General features: G+C 41.0%; 1 protein-coding gene across 2 annotated transcripts in view; it reads left to right on the forward strand.

The window, feature by feature from the left end:
• LOC146550810 (cadherin-4-like) overlaps positions 1 to 22,372 on the forward strand; it is a 249,575-nt gene that overhangs the window by 222,686 nt on the left and 4,517 nt on the right. For both annotated transcript variants that reach the window (XM_085258648.1, XM_085258649.1), the window contains 7 exons: positions 1,130 to 1,315; positions 5,077 to 5,333; positions 12,472 to 12,614; positions 16,863 to 17,102; positions 18,434 to 18,670; positions 19,734 to 19,873; positions 19,957 to 20,121. In XM_085258648.1, the coding sequence (XP_085114774.1) occupies positions 1,130 to 1,315; positions 5,077 to 5,333; positions 12,472 to 12,614; positions 16,863 to 17,102; positions 18,434 to 18,670; positions 19,734 to 19,873; positions 19,957 to 20,121 (1,368 nt within the window). The remainder of the gene's footprint in view (positions 1 to 1,129; positions 1,316 to 5,076; positions 5,334 to 12,471; positions 12,615 to 16,862; positions 17,103 to 18,433; positions 18,671 to 19,733; positions 19,874 to 19,956; positions 20,122 to 22,372) is intronic.

The raw sequence follows: 22,372 nt of genomic DNA on the forward strand, positions 1-22,372 counted from the left end.
AAGAACCACCACTGAAGTTTTATTTTATTGAACTGGCGTTGGGGAGTCCCTGAACCAAACCACAGTAATAAACCACACGAGCACACACGTACACACTCTAACACTAACAAACGACAGCCTGCCTATCCAAAGAAGGCAGCGCATCAGGACCACCCGGACTTGTCTGTTGTCTTAAGAATGTCATTGAGTCTCTGAACAGCTCTCCCGACGCAGCCCCCTAATCTGCCCGCTGCTGTCGGCTGTTTGCTGGGTGATGCGAGGTTTGCCAGGCAGGGTATTATGATCCGATGGAGTGTTTGGTCTGGGGCTTTGCTCTTTGATATCCTCACATAAGCTACTCAGTCGCTCTTCCATGCCTGTTACCCATGTGACACGGTGACTGTACGGTACTACATGCCTGTTGCCTGCAGATGAGATGAGGTCATGCCAACACGCTCTGACCTCAAGTAATTGGTTAAGAGTTGACAAGTTGTTTGTGTAGGTAGGGCTACAGTCAAGTTGTGTTTTACAGAGTTGGAGTGGAGTCATTGCAATAGTTAGTTGATGGGTCTTTGTGGGATTTATTACTGAGCCTGTACAGCTTTGATGAATCCCTAACATAGCAGACGCATAACAGACAGCAGCTCACTCCTCATCAAGGCTTATCAGGGCAAAGCACATGTGTTTGTACAGGACAGGGACAACTAAAAACCACTCATATACACTTAAACATTTGTTTTAACCCTCCACACTCCTGTTTTTTTCTCCTCACCCATTCTTTTCTCCCTTGTTTCTGTGGCTTTTTAAGGGATGAAATAGTATTGCTCATCAATGATGTGTACTAGCAATGCAGAAAGTGAAAATGGAACAACGCCCTTGTGTGCATGTGCTTGCTAGTGTGAAACTGTGTTTACTGCTTGTTTACTACCCAGCAGTGGTAAAAGCGAATTCATTAAAATTACTCTACCTGAAAACCTGAAAGGAGGAATGTTTCTATAAAGACAAATGGAAAAGCAAGATAGGCACTCAGTGGCTTTTTGTAGAAATTGCCACACTCAAACGGCTCAATGCATCTTAAACGACCACAGCGGCAGTGAGATGTTTCAAAGTGATGTATCACGAGGTAACATTTCACTCTTTCTTTCTACAGTTTTCTGGAGAGGTCCCCGAGAACCGTGTAGATGTCGTTGTGGCTAACCTGACGGTTATAGATGCTGATCAACCGCACTCCCCTAATTGGAATGCCATCTACAGGATCATCAGCGGAGACCCATCTGGGCATTTTACCATCCGCACCGACCCGATTTCAAATGATGGCATGGTCACCGTGGTGAAGGTAAGATCCAGGCCTAACATAACATTCTGAGCCTTTCCCTGTAGAAGAAACACACTGGTTTTCTCTGTTGAATGTCAAAGCCCCTCCAGATTTAGGTGCAAGCAGTAATAATAGACTACAGAGTTAAATAGGGACAGATTGGGGTCTTTGTCTTTCATATGCCCCTTTATGTCCAAATGAGGGATTGGAGACCGCTGTGCCCTTCAGAAACAGCTCGTACGCTCACACAGAGACTTAAACACAATGGCTGGTGAGACCACTGTAGCAAATTAGGTATTGATTTCTCAATTACAAAGGCAACGTTTTTTATACACTCATAATGTTGTAGCTGCTGTGGTAAAAGACAGCAACAACAAAGCCCTGTCTTGTAACAGCCTGCTACATTACTGTTTGACCTCTCAGTCAGAGGTTGTCCGCATGATTTTAACCCATTTAGAAAAAAAGCCTCCATATAACATCAATCATAAACTGTGTGTGTGTGCATTTACTGTAGATGTGTGTCCTGTTGATTTGCATCTCTGTGGCCATCCTTTGTGTGGCTTTCTGTAAATGTGCTTACTGTGTTTCATGGGTTTTGTAGAAATAACTGTTTTATTTCACCCAGGGGCTTTCTCACCATGTATCTGACTCCTGCAAACTGCATCTCACATCACATAATAATCTGAAAAAAATAGCAATAACATTTCCTTATAATTCCCATAGCACCCTGAGCAATGAGCATTGGCATTTTGCTTCTCTTCATTATCTCTAGATGACTGCCTTTTATAATCCATTCCTCTCACTCCCTGATGCAAAATTCAGCAGGCAGTCGGGTAGCCCTAAGCTTGCACAGGGACCCGTGGGAGGTTATCAGGAAATCATAAAATAAGAGACAGGACACCCCCTGGGACGAAGCGAGCAATAGACAGTCTCAACAAGTAAACAGGGTGCTTTGGTTTGCTTTGTGAAAAAGGAGACAGAACATTCACATCAGACAGCTTGTAATAGGTAAAGTCAAGAACCCATAAGACTGGTGCTAGCTTGTTGTTCCTGCTCTTTTTTTAAAAAACATGTTTTTTTTAACCAAGGCATCTGTGGCTGCTATTACAGACAGATTAAATTACACTGACACCCAGATACACATCAGTCTTCCACAAGAGAGTTGAATTCCTCTGTAAACAAGGGGTGAGGATTTAACCCGATCATGTCACACATTTGCACTGCTCTCTGTGGATTTTGTGAGCCGTATTCTCGTTTTACGTTACGGTAATAAAGACAGTAAACACACAAACACACACAAAAAAAATACAAATCCACACAGACACACAAATAAAGCCACTTGCTTCAAATGAGTAGTTAAGTTATGTAAATCACAGCTTATGATAAACACCAAAGATGACAGGGGAAGTGGAAAGGAGAAGTGAAGTGAGGCGAAGACAGATTTCCGAGGATTGAGGAATGCAGCCCGCAGAGAGCATAGATCACAGAGAGCCGGGGTAGGGCAGTGAAAAGACGAGGGGGTGGAAAGCTGAAGTCCAGCGGAACAAATTAGGTAAAAGGGAAAAAGAGAAAAGAGCGAAGCGATTCAAGGAGATGTAAGATGTGATGGCTCATGGGCAAACGATGCAAGCCATATTATTGACCTCTCACCCCTCTGGCTTCCCTCAGGGTGTGTGTGTCTCGGTGTGTATGTGTGTTTTATGTAGCCTACAGCTATACTCTAGACCTCCCTGTGTTTTGAATACCACTGGCTTTAGATCAAAGAGCCCTGAGCGTGGTTAGCCTGTAAATGGGCTCCCAGTGCTCCACGAGGTCACAGACGAATACACACCAGTGTGCTTACATTTATTTATACTTGCGTGCATGTACATACACAGGCAAACCGTAGCACCGGTACAAACACCTCTTCTTCAGTGGCCTTGTCAACCAACCTTCCTGAAAGCGCTCATTTTGTTGTTGTTTTTTTATCTCTGTGCTCTCAGACTGTCCGCCGATAACAGTGAGTTGATGCAACATACAGATCTGCTCAAAGTCATTAACATCAGCATCAGCTTTGGAGCAGTAATTATCATCTGCCTGTTTAGAAATGTACAAGTGGACACTACAAGCAGCATACTTGTTCTGTTTTTATCTCCTTGCTTGCTGTCATTTGAACTCGATTGTGTATTCTTCATTAGGGGAGCAAAAAACTGTCACTGTGGTTTAAGCTCAGGTCTCAAAACCCCCTGTAGTGTACACATATACACACTTTTAATCCAAAAGGAGTGACAACACACGGCGAACAGTATCAGCCCTGCACTGTGTCTGCGTGTCTGTGTGCGTCTTTGTTCCTCAGGAGACTACTTGACATGACATCTGTTCATTTATCATGTCCCTTTTCATCAGCAAGGTTTAATGCATATTCCCCAGGTAGAGGCGAAAAGAGAAATGTTGACAGGGATCTTTACACTAATCAGTATAATGATTATAGTCCAAGCATGATGCTTGGAAATTATTTCTTCAGAAAAAGAAATAATGCTGTTGACACTATAATAGTAATAATCAGACTATATAATAAAATATCACTTAAACTTTCTCTAGCTTTAACTCTATAGCCTGCAGTGTTTTGTTAATGTGCAGGCGATGAACACGGGAGGTTAGTCACCTCTGTTATATTTTTTCATTGCTTATCCTCACCAGTACATAATACAGTCTCCCTCATTCTTGGACATTTGATTTGTTTGAGGGCAAGAATTTAAGAAACCTTGAGAAAAAAGCAAGAGAAAATGTACTTTTCTTAAAGGACCAAGAGCCAGCGTTGGTGTAATGAGTTTTACAGTTACACATTTGAGTACCCAGCTTACTATTTCGTTATAATAAGTAGCATAAAGAATTCATTTTTAAGTTATTTAATTACTTTTTCAACTAAATGTCACCACATTCCCATTTTCATTCTTTTGTAATGAGAGCAAAAAGTGTAAATAAGCAAACAATAAATAAATACAAAAAATAAAATAATAATAATAAAATCCCAACCACATTTGCAGTGTTTACATCTCTTTCTGACTTCCTTGCATGTAGCTGCATACCAGGAATATAGCCTCGAATGTAGCCCATATTAGCCTTCTCTAATCTCCTCTAACTTGACTTACAACTATATGGTTGTAAGTCAAGTTAACCAGCACAATTACAAAGTCACATCAAGAGTTTGAATAAATTAAGTCTCGTGTAAGTCTTTGGAAAATTATTTGTTCGAGACATAACGGGTGTCTTTCACCTGCTATCTTGTATTTTGGTTAAAGTCGTTAGTCTGAGGAAAATGAATAGCTTTCTTGCTGGTCATGTGGTGGGAGAGATGTTGCCAATATCAAGAAGCTGTGCAGTGAAGTAAAATCAATACACTTAGTGGTAAATGTACACAGGGCTACAGACACCCTGTGGATGTATACTCATGAGCAAGCTGAAAGGGGTATTTATTTTTGGTAATGCAAAACTATTCTAAAGTGTTACCTTTACCCTGCTGTAGGTAACACTGTAACCTAAGAGGCTGTATTTGAAAAGCAGTAATCTTACCCAGAATCGGTCCAGAATAGAGCATGTCCTCATAGAGAGAAAGAGTGAAAAATAACAAATACTGAGATGAAGAGACAAGGGCAACCTGCACACAAAGGAGATAGAAAGAGAAGACGGAGCAAGCAACATGAAGGCCAACAGTTTCAAAAAGCTTAAACTATTTCAAATGTGTTCAGCATTCTCTCCTTTCAAATGTAAGTAACTCTGTTTGTTTTTTTTCCTTTCTCCAGCCGGTAGACTTTGAGATGAACCGTGCCTTCATGCTGACGGTAGTGGTGTCCAACCAGGCCCACCTGGCCACTGGCATCCAGTCCTCACTCCAGTCCACGGCTGGGGTCACCATATCTGTGCAGGATGTAAACGAACCTCCTTACTTCCCCACAAACCCAAAACACATCCGCTTTGAGGAAGGTGTCCCTGCTGGCACCAGCCTGACGACCTTCTCGGCGTCAGATCCCGACCGACTTCAGATGCAGCAGATAATCAGGTACTGAGCGAGTACTGAGAGACAGTTCTGTCCACAGAATGGAAAAATTCAGTAGGGCATTAGTTTAATTTTGATCTTGTATATCTTTTAAATCTAATTAGATAACATCTTTTCCATGTGGTTTGGCTATATTGTCTAATTAATTCTAGCTTGTAGAGTGGCTATCTGCTGTGTAAGCACAAACCTGCATCCATATGCACTGGCAGTGGGCTAAAAAGCCTCAGATTGGTTCCCTGTCAGTGGTCAGAGGTCAAAGTTCAAAAAGGGGACTATATTTTGGCATTACCCATCTCTCAAAATCTTACTGTGAGAAGTTTATGTGCCAGCAGAGAACTCTGAGTAAGGAGGGTAAAAAGGTTAATAGGGAGCAGCAGCCTCTGGGGTAATCAGATGTGTGTGCATTCTGTAGGTTGCATGAGCACATACAGGCAGGTACACACACACACACACACACAGATGCACACAACACGAGAGAGAGAACAAAAGAGATGGAGCAAGGTGGGGGCGGCAAAGAGAACAGCTGGCTGAGGCCCAAACACCTGACACAGCATTATGTCCACCTGCAGTGTTTCTTCTCTGCGCTAAGCCTCTCTGGATTTTAAATGTAAACCAACCTTTGAATGACCAGCAGGTCTTTTCTAAGTCCTGCTGTCAGTTTGACAGCACCAGTGGCTCCACTATGACCCTTCAAACTTAGATGGGTTGTGTTAAGAACAATCTGCTCTGCATTCTACATGAAGAGAGAACAAGGCTTTAGATGACACCCATACAACTGCAGAACCCATATGTTTCCATTTGTGCATGTACAATGTCAGTACTGATTACAGTGAGTGCACCGTGATTTATAACTAGCACAGAAGAGTACACAATTAAGCTGATAACACGGATGTTTGGTGTGACATTAAGACCACCTCCTTCCAACCACCTTGCACTTTAACAGCTCCTTCCTTTCAATTTCTCCAGGGAAAAGATCTAAACAAATTTCCTAGATAATTTCACAGCAAATGAGAGTAAATTGGGTGTACATTATAATTTAGGAAGATTCCAAAGTCACCAGCTGGGCTCCTGCTCTCGCTCTCTTGCTCGCTCCCACACTTTCTTTTTTTTCTGTTATCTTCCTCGCTAGATCAGTTTCTACTTTTTGTGGATTTAACTCATTGGTCTCCACTCTCTTTTTCCATGACCTGTCAAGACTGCGGTGCATCCTGGATTTAGGTTAACACTTTTACTAGCATGCTGTGTTCTGGCACAGTCCGACTGACATAAACACAGGCTAAATCTCCTTCCTCCGCTCTCGCCACATGAAAAGCAAAGACTGCACCTCATTCATTTGGTTCCATCTGGACAGAATCGTTATCAGTCCCACTGCTTTACACCTTTTCCATAAAAGGTATCTGCTCGAGTCGTTACGTAAGGACACCAGTTGTCTTCATTATTTTTGAAGAATTTTAAATTCAGGGTTTCATTTTTGCCATTTTCTCAGTTGTATCACACAGAACTGATACTGCTGCACATACTGTGCTGTGCAAGAGTCTCACTCATTTCTTTATATTTTGCTTCCAAGGAGCCAGACTTTCTTGTATTTTTCTGGGTTTTCTTGGGTTTTCTGAAAGTCGTTCAAAGCTTTTCTTTGGACATTTGTTGCTTTTTCACTTATTTTCGATACACTCGTTGTGCCTTACCATTTTCAAAGGGATATTTGTCTTTGTTTGTTTTTTATCAATTCACAGTGACCTATGAGTCATTTAACCATAAAAAAGGTACCTGACTCAAGGGATGAACCAGGGTCCATACATAACAGACAACTTGGCAAAGAATACGTTTAAATTTAAAAAAAAGAAAAAAAGAAAAAACGTTTTAAAAGCTATCCTGGTTTATTTAGCTGAACTGAAATTTTATATTGTTGCAATGGAAAATTGGGATTTCTGGTTTGAAACTGTTTATTTCACTCTACCTAAAATCACTTACCACAGAAAAAAATCAGCAGAAACAATTAGTCCTTAAGTAAATATGTACTTTAAGTCAAAGTTTTAAATTACATTATTGTCTGATTAAAACTAATAGATTTAGCTGTAACAATTTTTTTAAAGTGGGTTTAAAGTAACCTTTTTTTTTCTGTGTATGAAAGTCCAAGGAAAGGTTTTGGAATGACCTTCAAGAAATCTCAAGAACTATTCCTGAAGACTACTTCAATAAAATGAAAAGAAAGCTTGCCTGAGAGGTTTCTGACTATGATGAGGAATAGGTGGTCATACCAAATACTCACTCTCAAGCTCATTTGAATTTCACAAACTCTGTTTGTTGGGTCTGTGTTTCCACAAGCCCCGCTAGTTTAGAAACGTATTGACGTATAGACTGACCCCAAATCCGGCCTCCACTTGCTGCCTTTTATTGGGAAAACAGTTCACACAATACACATCACAGCAAACGCACCTCCCACCGTAAAACCCCCAAATGGTTCTAAGACAAGGCACTATGTGTGTGTATGTGTAAACATGGCCTGTATTTATATAGCGCTAGTCCCTAAGGACCCCAAAGCGCTTTACATATCCAGTCATCCACCCATTCACACACTGGTGATGGCAAGCTACATTGTAGCCACAGCCACCCTGGGGCGCACTGACAGAGGCGAGGCTGCCGGACACTGGCGCCACCGGGCCCTCTGACCACCACCAGTAGGCAACGGGTGAAGTGTCTTGCCCAAGGACACAACGATCGAGACTGTCCAAGCCGGGGCTCGAACCGGCAACCTTCCGATTACAAGGCGAACTCCCAACTCTTGAGCCACGATCGCCCCAAACATCTGTATGCATGTGCAAGAATGTGTGTGTGTCCCTGTATACATGTGTCTCTGTATGCATGACTTCCTGCTCACCAAAAGGATCATAAAAGCAGGAAGCAACATCACAAGAATCAGATCTTCCAGATAGAATGTATCTGCAATAAAACCTCCCCCAGCACAGAGTGGCTGGAGAGGTGGTCAGAGACAAAGGAATGTCTTGATCCTATAGATTGAACTAAGACCTTACAAATTTAAGAAACACAATGACAACATTCAACAATTAGACTTAACACTGTTTTTGCTTTTAACACTGTATTTCCATTTATGTTTGCACATTTCAATTTCCATTTTTTTTAGCAAAATGTAACAAACAAGGGGTGGCTCAAGACTTTTACATAGTATTGTACTTCCAAATGCCATCAGTCAAACATGCCTTAAACCAGGCATGCCTTTAATGGGAAAGACGTTTAGATATTACACCGGGCTTTGTGTTAGATGTAATATATTGCACATGTCGGTGTGTGTGACAAAAAGCTGTCTGTCTTTTTGAGTGGATACATAAAGGAAAGTCAGACATGGAGAAGATTTAGAGGGAGCCTTAAAAGTCAAAAGTAAAGTGAAATAGGACCTAAGGGACTATAAAGGGAGGGAAGGGGACAGGAGCTGAACATGGTGAGGTCAAGGTTTGAAGTTGACAGGTGCTTATCAATGGAGGGACAGACTGACAGTGTGGGCTTTGGGGAAAGGCAGTGTGTACAGGAGTGGGATGGGGAGAGGGAAGAGGAGTGAAGCATCATGCATCACCTGTCAGACACCCAGCCAGTAAGGTCGAGACATGGGACTGGAGACACTGGCATAAGTGATTACCCAAACCGCCTTGGCTAAGCTTGAGACATGCATTTTTCATCCTCAGGGTCGGGGGTTTGAAAAATAAATGTCATACCTCTCCCTGCTGCTTGCTAAGATCACTAACCTGCCAGGCCTAATCATACATCCAGCTGTACTCACACACCTAGCAACTCCCAAATGAGAGAAGCCTTCTGGTAGAGGAGAGCTTCGGAAAGCATTGGAAATGGAACGAATAGGAAAACTTTCACACACAGAATAACATTGAAACCAAATTTCATATTCCAGAAGCGTACTGGAGGAAACTGTTTACTTTTACAAGAAGACAAAAAATATTGGATAGCACTTCATTAAAAAGTTAGCGACGGTGACAGCCAGTTGCCCACGGTTACGTCGTTTACAGTTGGGACTTGTAAACAAAACCACTGTGGGTGCTCTCGTTGGCGTCACTCTGATGACCAGAGCACTGTTGTTTACTATAGGCAGCACTACAGCAAGTTAAAACAACATTTTGAAGCCAGCCATATTCTCCACTTAACTTTTTGTTGAAATACAAAAACACGGCTAATGATTCCACCAAAACGTCGAGTCATTGTGTTGGAAATTTCCCCCTAAAGACTGTTTATACAGAGGTTTTTTTGTGCGTTAAATATGGTTTAATTCGTCTGCGGTGACTGGAGTTGGAGAGAGTTAATTGAAGTGTGGGGATGAATAGAGCACTCTGCTTTGTGAACAAACCTTTGTGTTACGGCGTTTATCATCAGAGGGCGTACATGCGCTCGTGTTATCGTGGAACGTACCCGGGGACAAATAGGTGCTGCAGTCATTTTGCAGGGCAAAAAAGAAGAAAATGTCTTATACACACCTATTTATGCGCTCCATATTTGAATCCTTCTCTGTCCCTGATTTTAAAGGGTCTGTTATCCAAGTGAAAAACAAAAATTCTTGCTTTGGCATTGAGCTGTGCTGAAAACATTGATTTTATTTGCCCAAATGTTGAGGCACTGACCTCTGAGATTTCTGAGTAAAGTTCATTCGTGACTGCTCATTTGTCCGGCATATTAAAAAGAAATTATTTGCGTATTTCTAATCTTTTCTGCTGAATTTTGGATAAAAAGATTGACACCACTATCATGTCTGTGCACCACCTAAAATTAAGGTTAAATAATTAACAAGTCTCTTAACATGCCAAATCTTTTTGTACACAAAGTGAAGTGTAAAAACAGCAAATTATATTTCTGGTTTTATGTTTTTTGACTGATAGTTTGCCAGAGAAATAGCAGAAACTCCAGGGCTTAAAACGCTGATGTTTGTACAGATAAAAAAATGTGTATAGTTAATTAGTGACCTTAAGAGATTCCCATTAGCAGACATTTTAAACTATAAAACTACTATTAAAAAAAAGAGTTTGTGTGATGAGGCTTGGCTCCAAGGCAGACAGGAGGCAAAGCTGGGAGGTGAAGAGCTGGGAAGGACAGTGGAGAGTGGGCTGACAGGTGAGTGTGGCAGAAGAAGTGACAGCATGGCTGGCAGGTAGCTGACTGGTTGCTGGCTTGCACATTAGGAAGATCTGAGGCGCAGAGACAGAACTTGGTTAACATGAGAGAGAAATATACAAGGAAATAAATCAGAGTTGGCCCAGCGTTAGTTTACTGCTGAAGCTGACAGAACAATCTGGCGGAGAGTGGTTGGAGAAGCAGTTGGTTAGGTGAGCTGATGAGACAAGGGTGTGCCAGCCATGGATCAGGATGAAAGCCACGCCCAGGAAAGCAAAGTAGAACGCAGAGACAGAAGGGAGGGGAAAAAATTTGGCTTAATTCATCTTCATATTGACAGATATGAAAGGGTACCAAGAAAAATATTTCCCCAGATCAAGAACTGTTTGTTTAATAGGCTCAGAAATATGTTTTTATTTTTCAAACATGATGTTTCTAGCATTTGGAAAAACTTTTTATCTTCTCATTAAAATGTACACCCATTTGTCTGCCCTCCACTCCACAGACAGAGAGCATTTGTCAGTTTGGCATGGTCAAGCCAATAGAAATGCATTTGGACACAGAACAGCAGTAGGTATCAAGTCGGTCTTAATGAGGACATTAAAATTAGATCATACAGCCATGCTGCTACTTCCGAATGTCACCTCTCCTACACATTCCTGCTCATTTTCCTCCCTCTTTTATCACACCCTCCCACTGTGATGGACTCACTGTAGTCCTGGTGGTGATTTCACTGTCTGCCTGTTAGCGGCTGTGGGCTTGGCTTGCCTGTGTGAATCTGTCTAGAGTGTGGGAATGTCATCTCTGTGATTCCCTTCCCCGCACTGTGCTCTGCCTCGGATCATGCCCACTGCCTGCTGGGAAAATCCCACCTCAATCACTACAGGATAGAGATTATAGTCTCTGTCCACCCCTCACCCCCCTACTTATTGCCACCCATCCCTTCAGGCTTTCAGTCTCCTGCATGTAAGTAGAAATGCTATGCAGTATTTAATCAAGCACAAATAAATAAGTGAGCTGTATGCTAATGCTGAGTAAAGTACATTTCAGTAAACATAAAAGTGGGGTTAAGGTCAAATCCATTTCATTTTGAATAGATTGAAAGCCTGGAAGTGTATGTCACATAACAAGTTGGCTTTTTCACCCCGGCTCACATTCAGTAAATGAAATGAAATTGGTGTAGAAACATAGGTGCACAAGGCCAAGGTGTCACATGTCTACAGATGATGTCTCATAGTGTACGCGTGAACCAAGAGCGGTTTCTGTTGATGAACTCGGAATCGGAGAATAAATGAGACACAGATGAGAAGATACAGACGGGGCTACGAAAATGAATGAACACAAAAGCACCTCAAGTTAAGGTGAGGCGACATGAGTAGAGAGAGCTTAGATAAAAATTAATGTGTGAAACAAGCCAAAGGAAACAAAAGCCAGCAAAACAAGAACAGCGAGATCAGAGTGAGATTGGCATTCGGTCCTGGAGATGATCCCCTGTTCCTTCTCTGCTGCTTTATCCCAGAGGACTGCTGCCACCTGCTACCACATCCACTTTCCTGTCAGTACCAAGATCCCATGTTCCCATCTCCACACTATACACATTCCCTATATACATACACAGGCACATTTGCAAACATGCAAGCATCGCGACATATATGCATATAAACCTCTCAGTGTAAGCTTAAGCAAACACGTTCAGAAAATGGGTGTGTAAAACACACACATACACACACACACACACAGGTAGTTGCGTCAGTGCTTAACTAGGGAGGTAATTGACTTCAATGGCTGGTACACAGGAGTGGGAAAAAAATGAGGTGAAATTGACTGTAGGCTGCACGCTCTGGAGAAGAAGTCGTTGAAGAATTAAACTGTGTGAAGGTCAAGCTGTTGTGATTTTTAGACCGTGTGTGTGGGGAGGCAATTTAGGTATGCACAGATGCAAGAGAAAATTTCTAATTGCTTGTAAACAGGGAAACGCTAACGTCTCCATCGATCTGTCTTTGTGTGTCTTTAGGTATTCAAAGCTGAACGACCCAGCAGACTGGCTGTCCATCAATAGAAGCAACGGTCAGATAGTAACCACAGCAATGCTCGACCGGGAGTCTGTCTATGTAAAAAACAACATATATGAAGCCACATTTCTGGCAACAGACAATGGTAAGAAACTCTTTTAAGCTGCTGCATTAGTGACGTTTGCTATTTTTCATTTAAAATCAGAGTTTGCTGTTTCTTACATATTTGCTTAACACTTTTACCACATTTTTTTATCAAGTTTTCATTCTTTAAAGACTCCGATGTCCACTAGTTTAGGCATATGATGACAGAACTGGGACTTTCTACAGTATAACATACACCTCAGCGTAAAATCAGTATTCTTGAAGGTGCTTTGCTACCATTTGTTTTATATGCATTTGATGTAATCCAGAGCCAAGAGTTGTACAGTGTAATTGAACTCTGAGACACAAGCTAGTGTTTTGTATATTGAGTATATCAGCTGATTAAAACTTCGACTTGCATGTGGATTTAGAAGACTATAAAGGCATGTAGCTGGGTTAGAGTCAGTGAAAATCCAGGATTTGCACAACTGGTTAAACTGTTGAGCCTCTCCTATCTTGTGTCCAAGCCGGCTTCCTCCTTGGGCTTTGTGCAATTTATGTAGCATACATTATTTGTTCTGCCTCAAAGTTGAAACTCAAGCATTACAGAGCACAAACCCAATCACAGCAAACAAATAACTTTTTCTCAAGTGGAAGTGAATGTTTCTTGTTTTCTTAAGTAAAACGGGAAATGCTATTTTCCTTCCAAATTGCCTTATCAGTGACGTGCAGCGCACTGGTGCATTTATCTTAAGTTGAGCTGGCTTTGAAACATTGGTGTGTTTATAGGTGTTAGCATGTGTGAAGCCACTCGTTTGAAACGAAATTTGGCGAGTACGTGCACATGTGTGTGTACATGTATTTGTGATGACTGACAATGTCAAACAGCAAAAAATGTAACCTGCTGTGTTGATGCATGGAGACGCAGCAGGATTATAGGTTTACATGCTCCTGTTGTTTGGACTTTCCTGTTTTTTTTTCTGCTTTTTAATTCCAAACCTTCTTTATAATCACGATATGTTACCTGTTTCCTATTATTTGGGGTTTTTTGCTCACCTCACCTTTGTAAAGTACACCGTTTCGACAGGCATGCTTCTAATAGGTCTGCCTGATATTGGGACTGTGGCCAAGAACAAAAGAAACCAGAAGGGTTTTTTTCATGTGCATGTTTGTGTGTCTATGTGGGTCTTGCCTGAGTGCCAGCCGTCACAACATAAGAGGGATTATGGTAAGAAGTACTATGAGACAGTAAGGATAGTAGAATGGGACATGAAGAGGTGGTGACAGCATGGTGAGAAGTACACTTATTACACCCCCTCGATGAAATCTGACCATTTCAGAACCCTTTGGCTCATTTTCCACTTAACACACCTATGGTATTGTTTATATTTATGCGTTATTCAAAGAGCATATGGTAGGCTTACTACGAGTCTTTTCACCATGCCTCGCATCTCTCATCCCCCATCAAAAAAAGGAGTTAATACAAATCCTTTTGAGGAATTTACACAAACATAATTATTTATTTAGCTGGTTAAAACCCACATAATTCTCCTATCAGCTGTGGCAAGCTGCTTCCACATGTCCCCCATACATGGCTAGGATTAACAAACCAGCAGAACTGGTAAGCCTCTGTGTGTGTGTGTGTGTGTGTGTGCGCGCGCGCGTGTATGTGTGTGTGTGCATTTGAAAGCCTGCGTTTGCAGTACTGCATTCATGAACCACATGTATTCCTGGTAGAGCATCTACACATGTACAAATTGCATTTAACAGTCTGCATTAACTGTGTATTTGTATAGGGACAAGTATGTGACATGAACCATGCCACACACAGGGCCTATGCTAATTTGCAATGCCTGTCCCTAGACTGGCTTTTAAAGTACAAAAAAACTGGAAATACACACAACAGTTAATACGAAGAGATGCATAATTACTGTCTGGATGCTTATAGCATGAAAAAGACACTAATAATAAAAATGTTTAATTAGTGTCGGTCAAATCAAGTGATCCACTTGATCACTTGGATGGGAAATGAATTTAAAGCTTTTAGAAGCTGTTGTATAATATTTGAAAACTCAAGTGATTTTATAGCCTGCATGGCTTCCTAAAGTATCTGGCTTTTGAATGATGAATAATAACTTGGACATTATAGAAGTCTACCTGTTAATTAACGAGTCGTCATAGTTAAAAGAATGCAATGTTATCTATCTATAGACAACATGAACAATAGATGAAAGATGTGGTTACCATGACATTAATCTCTGGTTTCTTGAGGGGTGTGGAAACACCCCTCGAGATAGGTGTTTCCATCTTAGTTGCAAAAAAACTGATGTGGCAATGAAGGACAGAACTGGCTATAAAAAGCTCATTGGCTAATGTCTCGTGCTTGGCAAGTCAGTGTGTCATTTCATACTCCATTGCATCACCAAGATGTACAAAATACACTTGTTTTTTAGTCATCGTTACCCAAAATTAGCAACAGAGCCCTTAAACTCAGTAGGAATGTGTTTATAGTGGCCTTCAGATAGAATGCATGTTTAAGGCACTTCCCACAAAACTGTGTGTGAGCTGAGCATCTATATTGTTTCCACTTTTACGCCTGTTGTCCAGTTATGGCAAAAATTTTAGGTCACTCATCCAATGTCTCTAGATACTAAAACGTATTATATTCATCAGTGACGTCTTGATGTCTTTATTAATCACTTGATATTAATGAAGCAATCGAAAAACCATAGTGTTACCAGTGAAACAGAGCTCGAACTGATAACAGACTCACTCCAGACCCTTGTCTTCAGCTGTGTCTCACCCTTCTTGTGGCAAACGTCTTGCTCTGTTGCCACATTTAATTGGCAGATCTGTAAGCTTTGCATAAATCTTTGTAAATTGCATTGCCCTTATCTCATGCCAGAGATGAGCCCTGGGGTCGCTTGATTCCATGTGATGACTGGGCCAGTGGGGCATGACAGGGAAATGACTCCTAATTGGGGAAAGCTAAGGGCTGTCACCCACTGACACACACTCAATAAACAACGCTGAGCTTTATACCGCTAAGCACCCTTTTTTAAGATGTTTCTCTGCCACATTTTCCTGCTGCACATACGCATTCATGCATTCATCACTTTGCTCAGCTATCTCCCTCCCTGATTGTTTAAAGTGTCTATTTCTTATTCCTAGTTCTCCATAATGCAGTTGCTGATGGTCTGTTGCTGTGTTCGGTCAATGCAGAAGCTTCTAGATTGTGCCCGTAGACGAAGTGTGAGTGTGTCTGTGTGCACCAGTGCATGTTATTGCACTCCAAGGCTGACACTATTGTAGTTAAAGCAGCACTTACAATGGCATGCCTACATCAGTATCAGACCAAGTTGCCTCGACAATTTCCACAGATTTACAAAGCTGAGTCAGAACAACATTGGTGTAAAGTTTAGAGCGTTTAATGTCACAATTTTGTCACCTTGCTAATAGGCAATAGCTGCGGATTTATATGTATAATGTGATTACTACCTAAAAATGGTAAATGAGCCAGTCTAGTGCAGTCATTGAGAGTTCAACACAGAAAAAAAAATCACCTAGATTCTTAGTACAACTTGATCTCACTTTAAAAATGATGCAACACTGCTTTCAGTTTGCAACAACACCTTTATTTTACATTCTAAATGTTCCCTGCATACGTTCTATGGAGATTTACTTTTAATACATAAACACACGTGTATACCGTGTTTAATTTCAAGTATTCAACTGATTGTCTGTGTGACAGTGAAGGACTGTCAATGTGCATTGACAATGTCCCATTAGTTGTTTTAAAGCAATGTACTGTTAATATTTCAAATAAAAGTGCCTTTATGTCCAAAATGGTAAACGACTATCATATAACAGTGTAATACACATAGACAAAGACTTGTTTAGTTGTGTTACAGTCATCATTATTGTACCTAGACTCGCTCCAGAAGATTGGATGCGCTGTGCCACCATCTGGATCGACTGTGATGGGTTTGATTTTGCTGTAAGACTAAAAGAAGAACTGGAAAGCATAACTGTCAGAAGTGTTTCTGTCAAGTGTAGAAATTCTCCTGCAGCTTCACAGTATTCCTACCTTTTCATCGTCATTGTGAACGAACAATGCTCCAATCACCTCTTCCCGTTCCTTTTTTGTATCTCTCTTTTTCATCTTCTTTCATTATTTCTCTCACTTCTGCCAGCCTTCGACATCTCTCTCTTCCCCTTCAATTGTCCCTTTCACTGCACACATCTTCTCTTGTCATGTTTTCCTCCTGTCGTGATATTATTTTTTTTGCTTCTCTCTTTCTGCTCTAAGGCTCTCCTGCAGCCAGCGGCACAGGCACACTGCAGATCTATCTGATAGATATTAATGACAACCCCCCAGCACTCATACCCAAAGAGTCTCAGATCTGTGAAAGGACGTACAGGAGCATCAACGGTGTCAACATCACTGCCGCTGATGCCGACACAGACCCCAACGCTGGACCTTTTGTCTTCGAGTTGCCCACGTTTCCCACCACCATCCGACGTAACTGGACAATTTCTAGGATCAGCGGTAAGGTGTTACCACTGAAGAGAAATGATCAAATTTTAAAAATTCAAAAAACGTTTTCGTTTTTACTTTTCTGACAATGCATCAAAAATCTCCTTACGCGTTTATTAACCATGTGCATGTTCATGTACATTACTGTGAAAAAGTCTTGAGTAGCTTACCATTTCTTTTTATTTTGCTTTCAAGGAGCCATACTTATTACATCGTTAAGTACTTTTTTACTAGCACCCTGTCACACAAACATATAACTTGTTCAAATTTCTTTAGTTGAACCAATGAAAAATGTCACATAGCACAGTATGACAGGGATAACATAGTAATTTTCTACCAACGAGGTGATTCTCAAAGAGATTTTAACAAAAAACTTGGCATGTACCAGCGTGCTGTGCAGTGTGTCCTTAGAAAATTTGAAGAAACTGAACAAAAGGACGGCAAAAGAAAAAGTGATAGGTCATGTCCTTAAGAAATAGGAAAAGATCTAGCAAAGACCTGACACAGGACCTGAGAGATGCATCTAGCCTTTTGGTTGATTCATCTTTGATTGAAGCCTCGTCAGAAATGGTTTCAGTAGAAGGGTGGCTGCCAAGAAGCCAAATTACTCAAAAATTGGACTAAAATTAGTAGCAATGGTTCTTATGGAATGAAAAGCATCTGATTGGCAACAGCTTCATTTTTCAGCATGACAGTGATCTCAAACACACTGCCAATGCAGTAAAAAGATATCTGGATAAAGGAAATACACAATGGCCTCCCCAGAGCGCAGACCTGAACATTATTGAAGCAGTGTTGGATCATCTTGACAGAAAACAGAACAAAAGATAGTCAACATATAAAGAAGAGCTTTCAGTGTCCTTCAGAAAGTCTGCAGAACTGTTTCTGAAGACTACTTAAAGAAATTACAAGACAGCTTGCCTAAGTGTTCAGACTGTGTTGCAGAATAAAGGTGTTCGTACCAAATATTTGCTATTCATATGCTCATTTGAATTTTGTCTTTTTGCCTTTTACGCTATATTTTTGTTTGCAAGTTTCACTAAATGGCTGCAGTATTTATTTTTTTATTTTTTTTACAAATATCTGTTATTAAATGTAGATAAAACATGTAAATTACAGTTATTTTATGTCTTGATGCATGCTCAATTATCCAGGTAAGTAAATCCCCAAAAGTTGATTCTGTTCATCTTGATGTAACGTTTTCAGTGGGAGAACTCTACATCCAGATGAGCAGAATCAACTTTTGAGGATACGGTTATTTAAACTATTTGTAACCCAGGAAAAAAATAATCCTTTTGAAAAATGAAATGTGATTGTTAGTAATGTCTCTTTTCCCTTTACAGGTGATTTTGCCCGTTTGAGTCTGCGGTATCAAATATATTTAGAGCCTGGAGTGTATGAAGTCCCTGTAATCGTGTCAGACTCCGGGAACCCTCCATTGTCCAACAGGTCAGTCATCAAAGTTAAGGTGTGTCCCTGCGATGAAAACGGAGATTGCACCACCCTCGGGGCCGTGGCAGCTGCTGGCCTTGGAACTGGAGCCATCATCTCCATCCTCATCTGCATTATCATACTACTCAGTGAGTTTTTGCTATTCATTCAGCGATGCTCTCAAACATATCACGTACCCACACATTTGCTGTAGAAAAGTTGTCTGTGATTAGATTCCTCAAAAAAGTGTAGTACATGGCACAGACATAAAATATTTAACAATACAATAACATCAGCACCAGTTTGTATAATAGATAAATGCCTGGAGTGCTTGAATCTTCTCCAGCATCTCTGGATGAGATGTTTTTGTGTTTTTTTTTTTTTCCTGGTAGAGAAAAAATGCTACTATCAGTCTTGCCTTACTTTGTTGCTGCTGTGTTCACACTGTGTATGGCAATCCCAATAGATCATTTCAAATGTTTTAAAAGTTTCGATTATTTAGAATCTTCTATTATCTTATAACTCCTATTAACCCAGAATTCTAATTGAATCTGTTTTCTTGTTATTTACTCAAGTACAGCACACCAAGCTTTTGCAGTGATGACATATACAAGCACAAGATCACACAGAAATAACCATAAATATATAAATAGATAGATAAGACTACAAAGATAATAAAAACTTAAGGATAAAAAATGAAACGCAATAACAAAGAAAAATTGTTCGTCATGATTCATATTACTGAAACGTTAACCGTATGATTAAGTAGGGAAAGGTCATAGTGGCTGTGGTTAAAGGGACTGTTTGGAGGAAATAAATTATGAGTAGCAGCCATCTGCCTGCTGGGCCCATTCATCCACCAACCGGCTCCCTAAGTGGTTTTGTGTTGGCATAGCTATGTCATTGTACTTTGCAGTTTGTCATGTTAACATAAACTTAGGTTGTTTATTCTTGACGGTCTTTTATCCCTCAGGACGAATGGCGAACAGCTTCCTCAGGATGCATTAGTAAAACCCACATTTAATTAAATGTTGCCAAGTCCGACACAAACGTGCTAAACGTATTAAACGCTATACATGTTTAGCATCTGCACTCTGTGCTTATATGCAACCTTACTACGTACTTATCTGATTGTCTGCTTTTAGTTTGTTTTTTAGAGGTTGTTGCAACATACCATAGGGTTTTTTCACATTCATGTGTGTATCATTGCAGGCATGGTGCTGTTGTTTGTGGTGTGGATCAAGCGCAGAGAGAAGGAGAGGCAGACAAAGCAACTGCTCATTGACCCTGAAGATGATGTCAGGGACAACATCCTCAAGTATGATGAAGAGGGAGGAGGAGAAGAGGACCAGGTGAGATCCTGAGAGACGCACTTGCTCAAATACACAAATACGCGTTCTGTTTCAGACTGTACCTTACTTAGATTTCTCTGCAGGACTATGACTTAAGCCAGCTGCAGCAGCCCGACTCCTTGGAGCACATCATCAGCAAGCCGCCTGGTGTCCGCAGGGTGGATGAGCGTCCGATCATCCCAGAGTCCCAGTATCCGATCAGACCTGTTGTTCCCCACCCCGGAGACATCGGAGACTTCATCCATGAGGTAGATTTATAAGCACACATTATCTTTTGCATGCACAATGGCTCCACTGTTACTAGATTGTTTGTTCCCGCTATAAGATGGACCACTCACTTTTACTTTCCGTCAATCTGACACCTAACGTGATTACTTATTCTGAATGTTGTTCAAAACGTAGAACTCTACCAGGGTGATGGGAACGACAGGTTTTGCTTTATGTTACAGCTCCTCTCACCGTGCCGGGTTAATTTACGCACACACACGTACAAATGAGCACTGTCCACTCACACAACTCCAGCGTTGGAACACTGATGCGAGAAAATGCTGATTGACAGACTTGTGACAACACGTTCACACTCGAGAGGTGTTGGCAGCTGTTCAGCTTTGATCCATCCAGCCTTGACTCTCTCTCACTCTCTCTCTTTCACACATGCACTCACCTGAGCTCGCTTCAGCAGTCTGGTTAAACACAAACACAGCAAACACATGGTGATATTGCCATGCACTGTGCCCAGACCGATTGAAGCTTTTTAGGTTTCTATCCATAGTATCTCTCATTATGTGACTGAAAAGGATGAAGTCCATTCTTTTCACCTAGCTAACCTTTAGGTCAATAGTCCCAATTTATCATTCTTGGAAGCGAGCAAAGAATCGAGCCTTGCCAGATAACATGAAGACCCCGTCATATCTTATTTATGAAACTGTGTCAAAGTATTGATGAAAAGGGATGATCGCACATTGAAACAAAGAGCTCCTGAGTTTTGTATTTGTATTCACGGATCAATCATTGGCACCTACACAATGAGGTTGTGTAGGTGCCAATCGTGCTGTGTAAACAGTATGACACGTAAGGGCATGAGAAACTTCGCTTGTTCACCTGTCATTGTTAATATTGATAATGTTGTGGCTGAGGCTCAGTAACTTTTGGCCTGTTATTGAGAAGCAAAGTTCCAGACCAACCATATACACTCGCAATTTCTATATCGTCACTATGTAGAAGAAGAAAAAAACCACAACAACTCTGCACACTACCTAGAAATTGAACTTATTAGGTATGTAAAAGATACAAACACAGTTCCAGATGTTCAGATATTTTTAAAAGAGTCAAAAGTGGCCACAGTAGTTTTATAAAGATACTGCACTTGTCTAAGAAGATTGTGTATAAATAGTAGATAGTAAATAGTATTGCAGCAGGTGCTGATTGAATTGGTCTGTTACTGATTTATGGTGTGTGATTTCAGAGCAGAGTTCAGTGAGATGGTGGTTCTGGGATTTGAAAAAAACAAACAAACCTGTTTCTTAATCGTGCTAGTGCGTTTGCCTGAGGGCAGACATTCAAACAGCTGATGAGCAGGGTGAGATAAGTCCTTTAGGATGCAGCATACTTTCTACAACCAGTGATATTTACCAAAAGCTTTCTGTGGATCCTGTAAAGGTTGTTTTGTTGTTGTTAAATTAGCTTGCTATGATACATACCTCTAAAAATAACTAGTAATTCTTTAAGATCTTTTCACTTCTTGTGCCTTTTTTCTGAGCATAATCTTTAAGAATACATTTTTATTGTGGTTTTCTATGCACTATGATTTAGAAGATCCTAAACCAAACAGAACAATGCAAAACAAAGGTCAAACTGGTCTATTAGCATATATGTTGTGGATGCTCTAAGACTTAACTCTCAGCTTTGGTTGCCATATCTATCACAGCTTCCCTCTGACTCTGTTCTGCTGATTTGTTATTTAGAATCCGGTTGTTCCTCACCAAGTTAAGCTTTGGAGGGTATTACCTCTGCCGTCCTCAGTGTATCTAATCAGTGTGCAGCAAAGATGGTCCTTTAAACTGGCTGAGCTTGCACTAATGTGCAGGACTTTGCCAGAGGCATCTCTGCACCTTTGGTCCTGTGTATGAATCTGGTGCTTGTGCTGCCATTATCACAGCCTCTGTGTTGTGTTTCATCTTGGATCGTGCCTCCTATGTACTACATTTCTGATGATTGGGAGGGCACACATGTTGATGGCTTTTCTGCTTTCTTACCCTCTGGTGGAGCTTTCCTGTATGTCTGTCATCTTGGCTTCTGATAACTCCATCCATTCATGTTCGGGTTTCCCAGCATCTGACTGTTTATCCGCACACTGTCTGGGAACTCTGTTCTGCTGCTTCAAAGGTGACACTACCACAATGCTACCCAGCTGCTTTTAGGTAAAACCTGCAGCAATCAGGTTCTTCTGTTAGCTTCACATGTACATGTAGAGGTATAAAAACTATATGAATGCATCAA

This window comes from Mchenga conophoros, linkage group LG20, assembly GCF_057382185.1.
Source record: "Mchenga conophoros isolate Kocher_MC1m ecotype Shallow Benthic linkage group LG20, M_conophoros_male_GT1.1, whole genome shotgun sequence".
NCBI classification, from domain to species: domain Eukaryota; kingdom Metazoa; phylum Chordata; class Actinopteri; order Cichliformes; family Cichlidae; genus Mchenga; species Mchenga conophoros.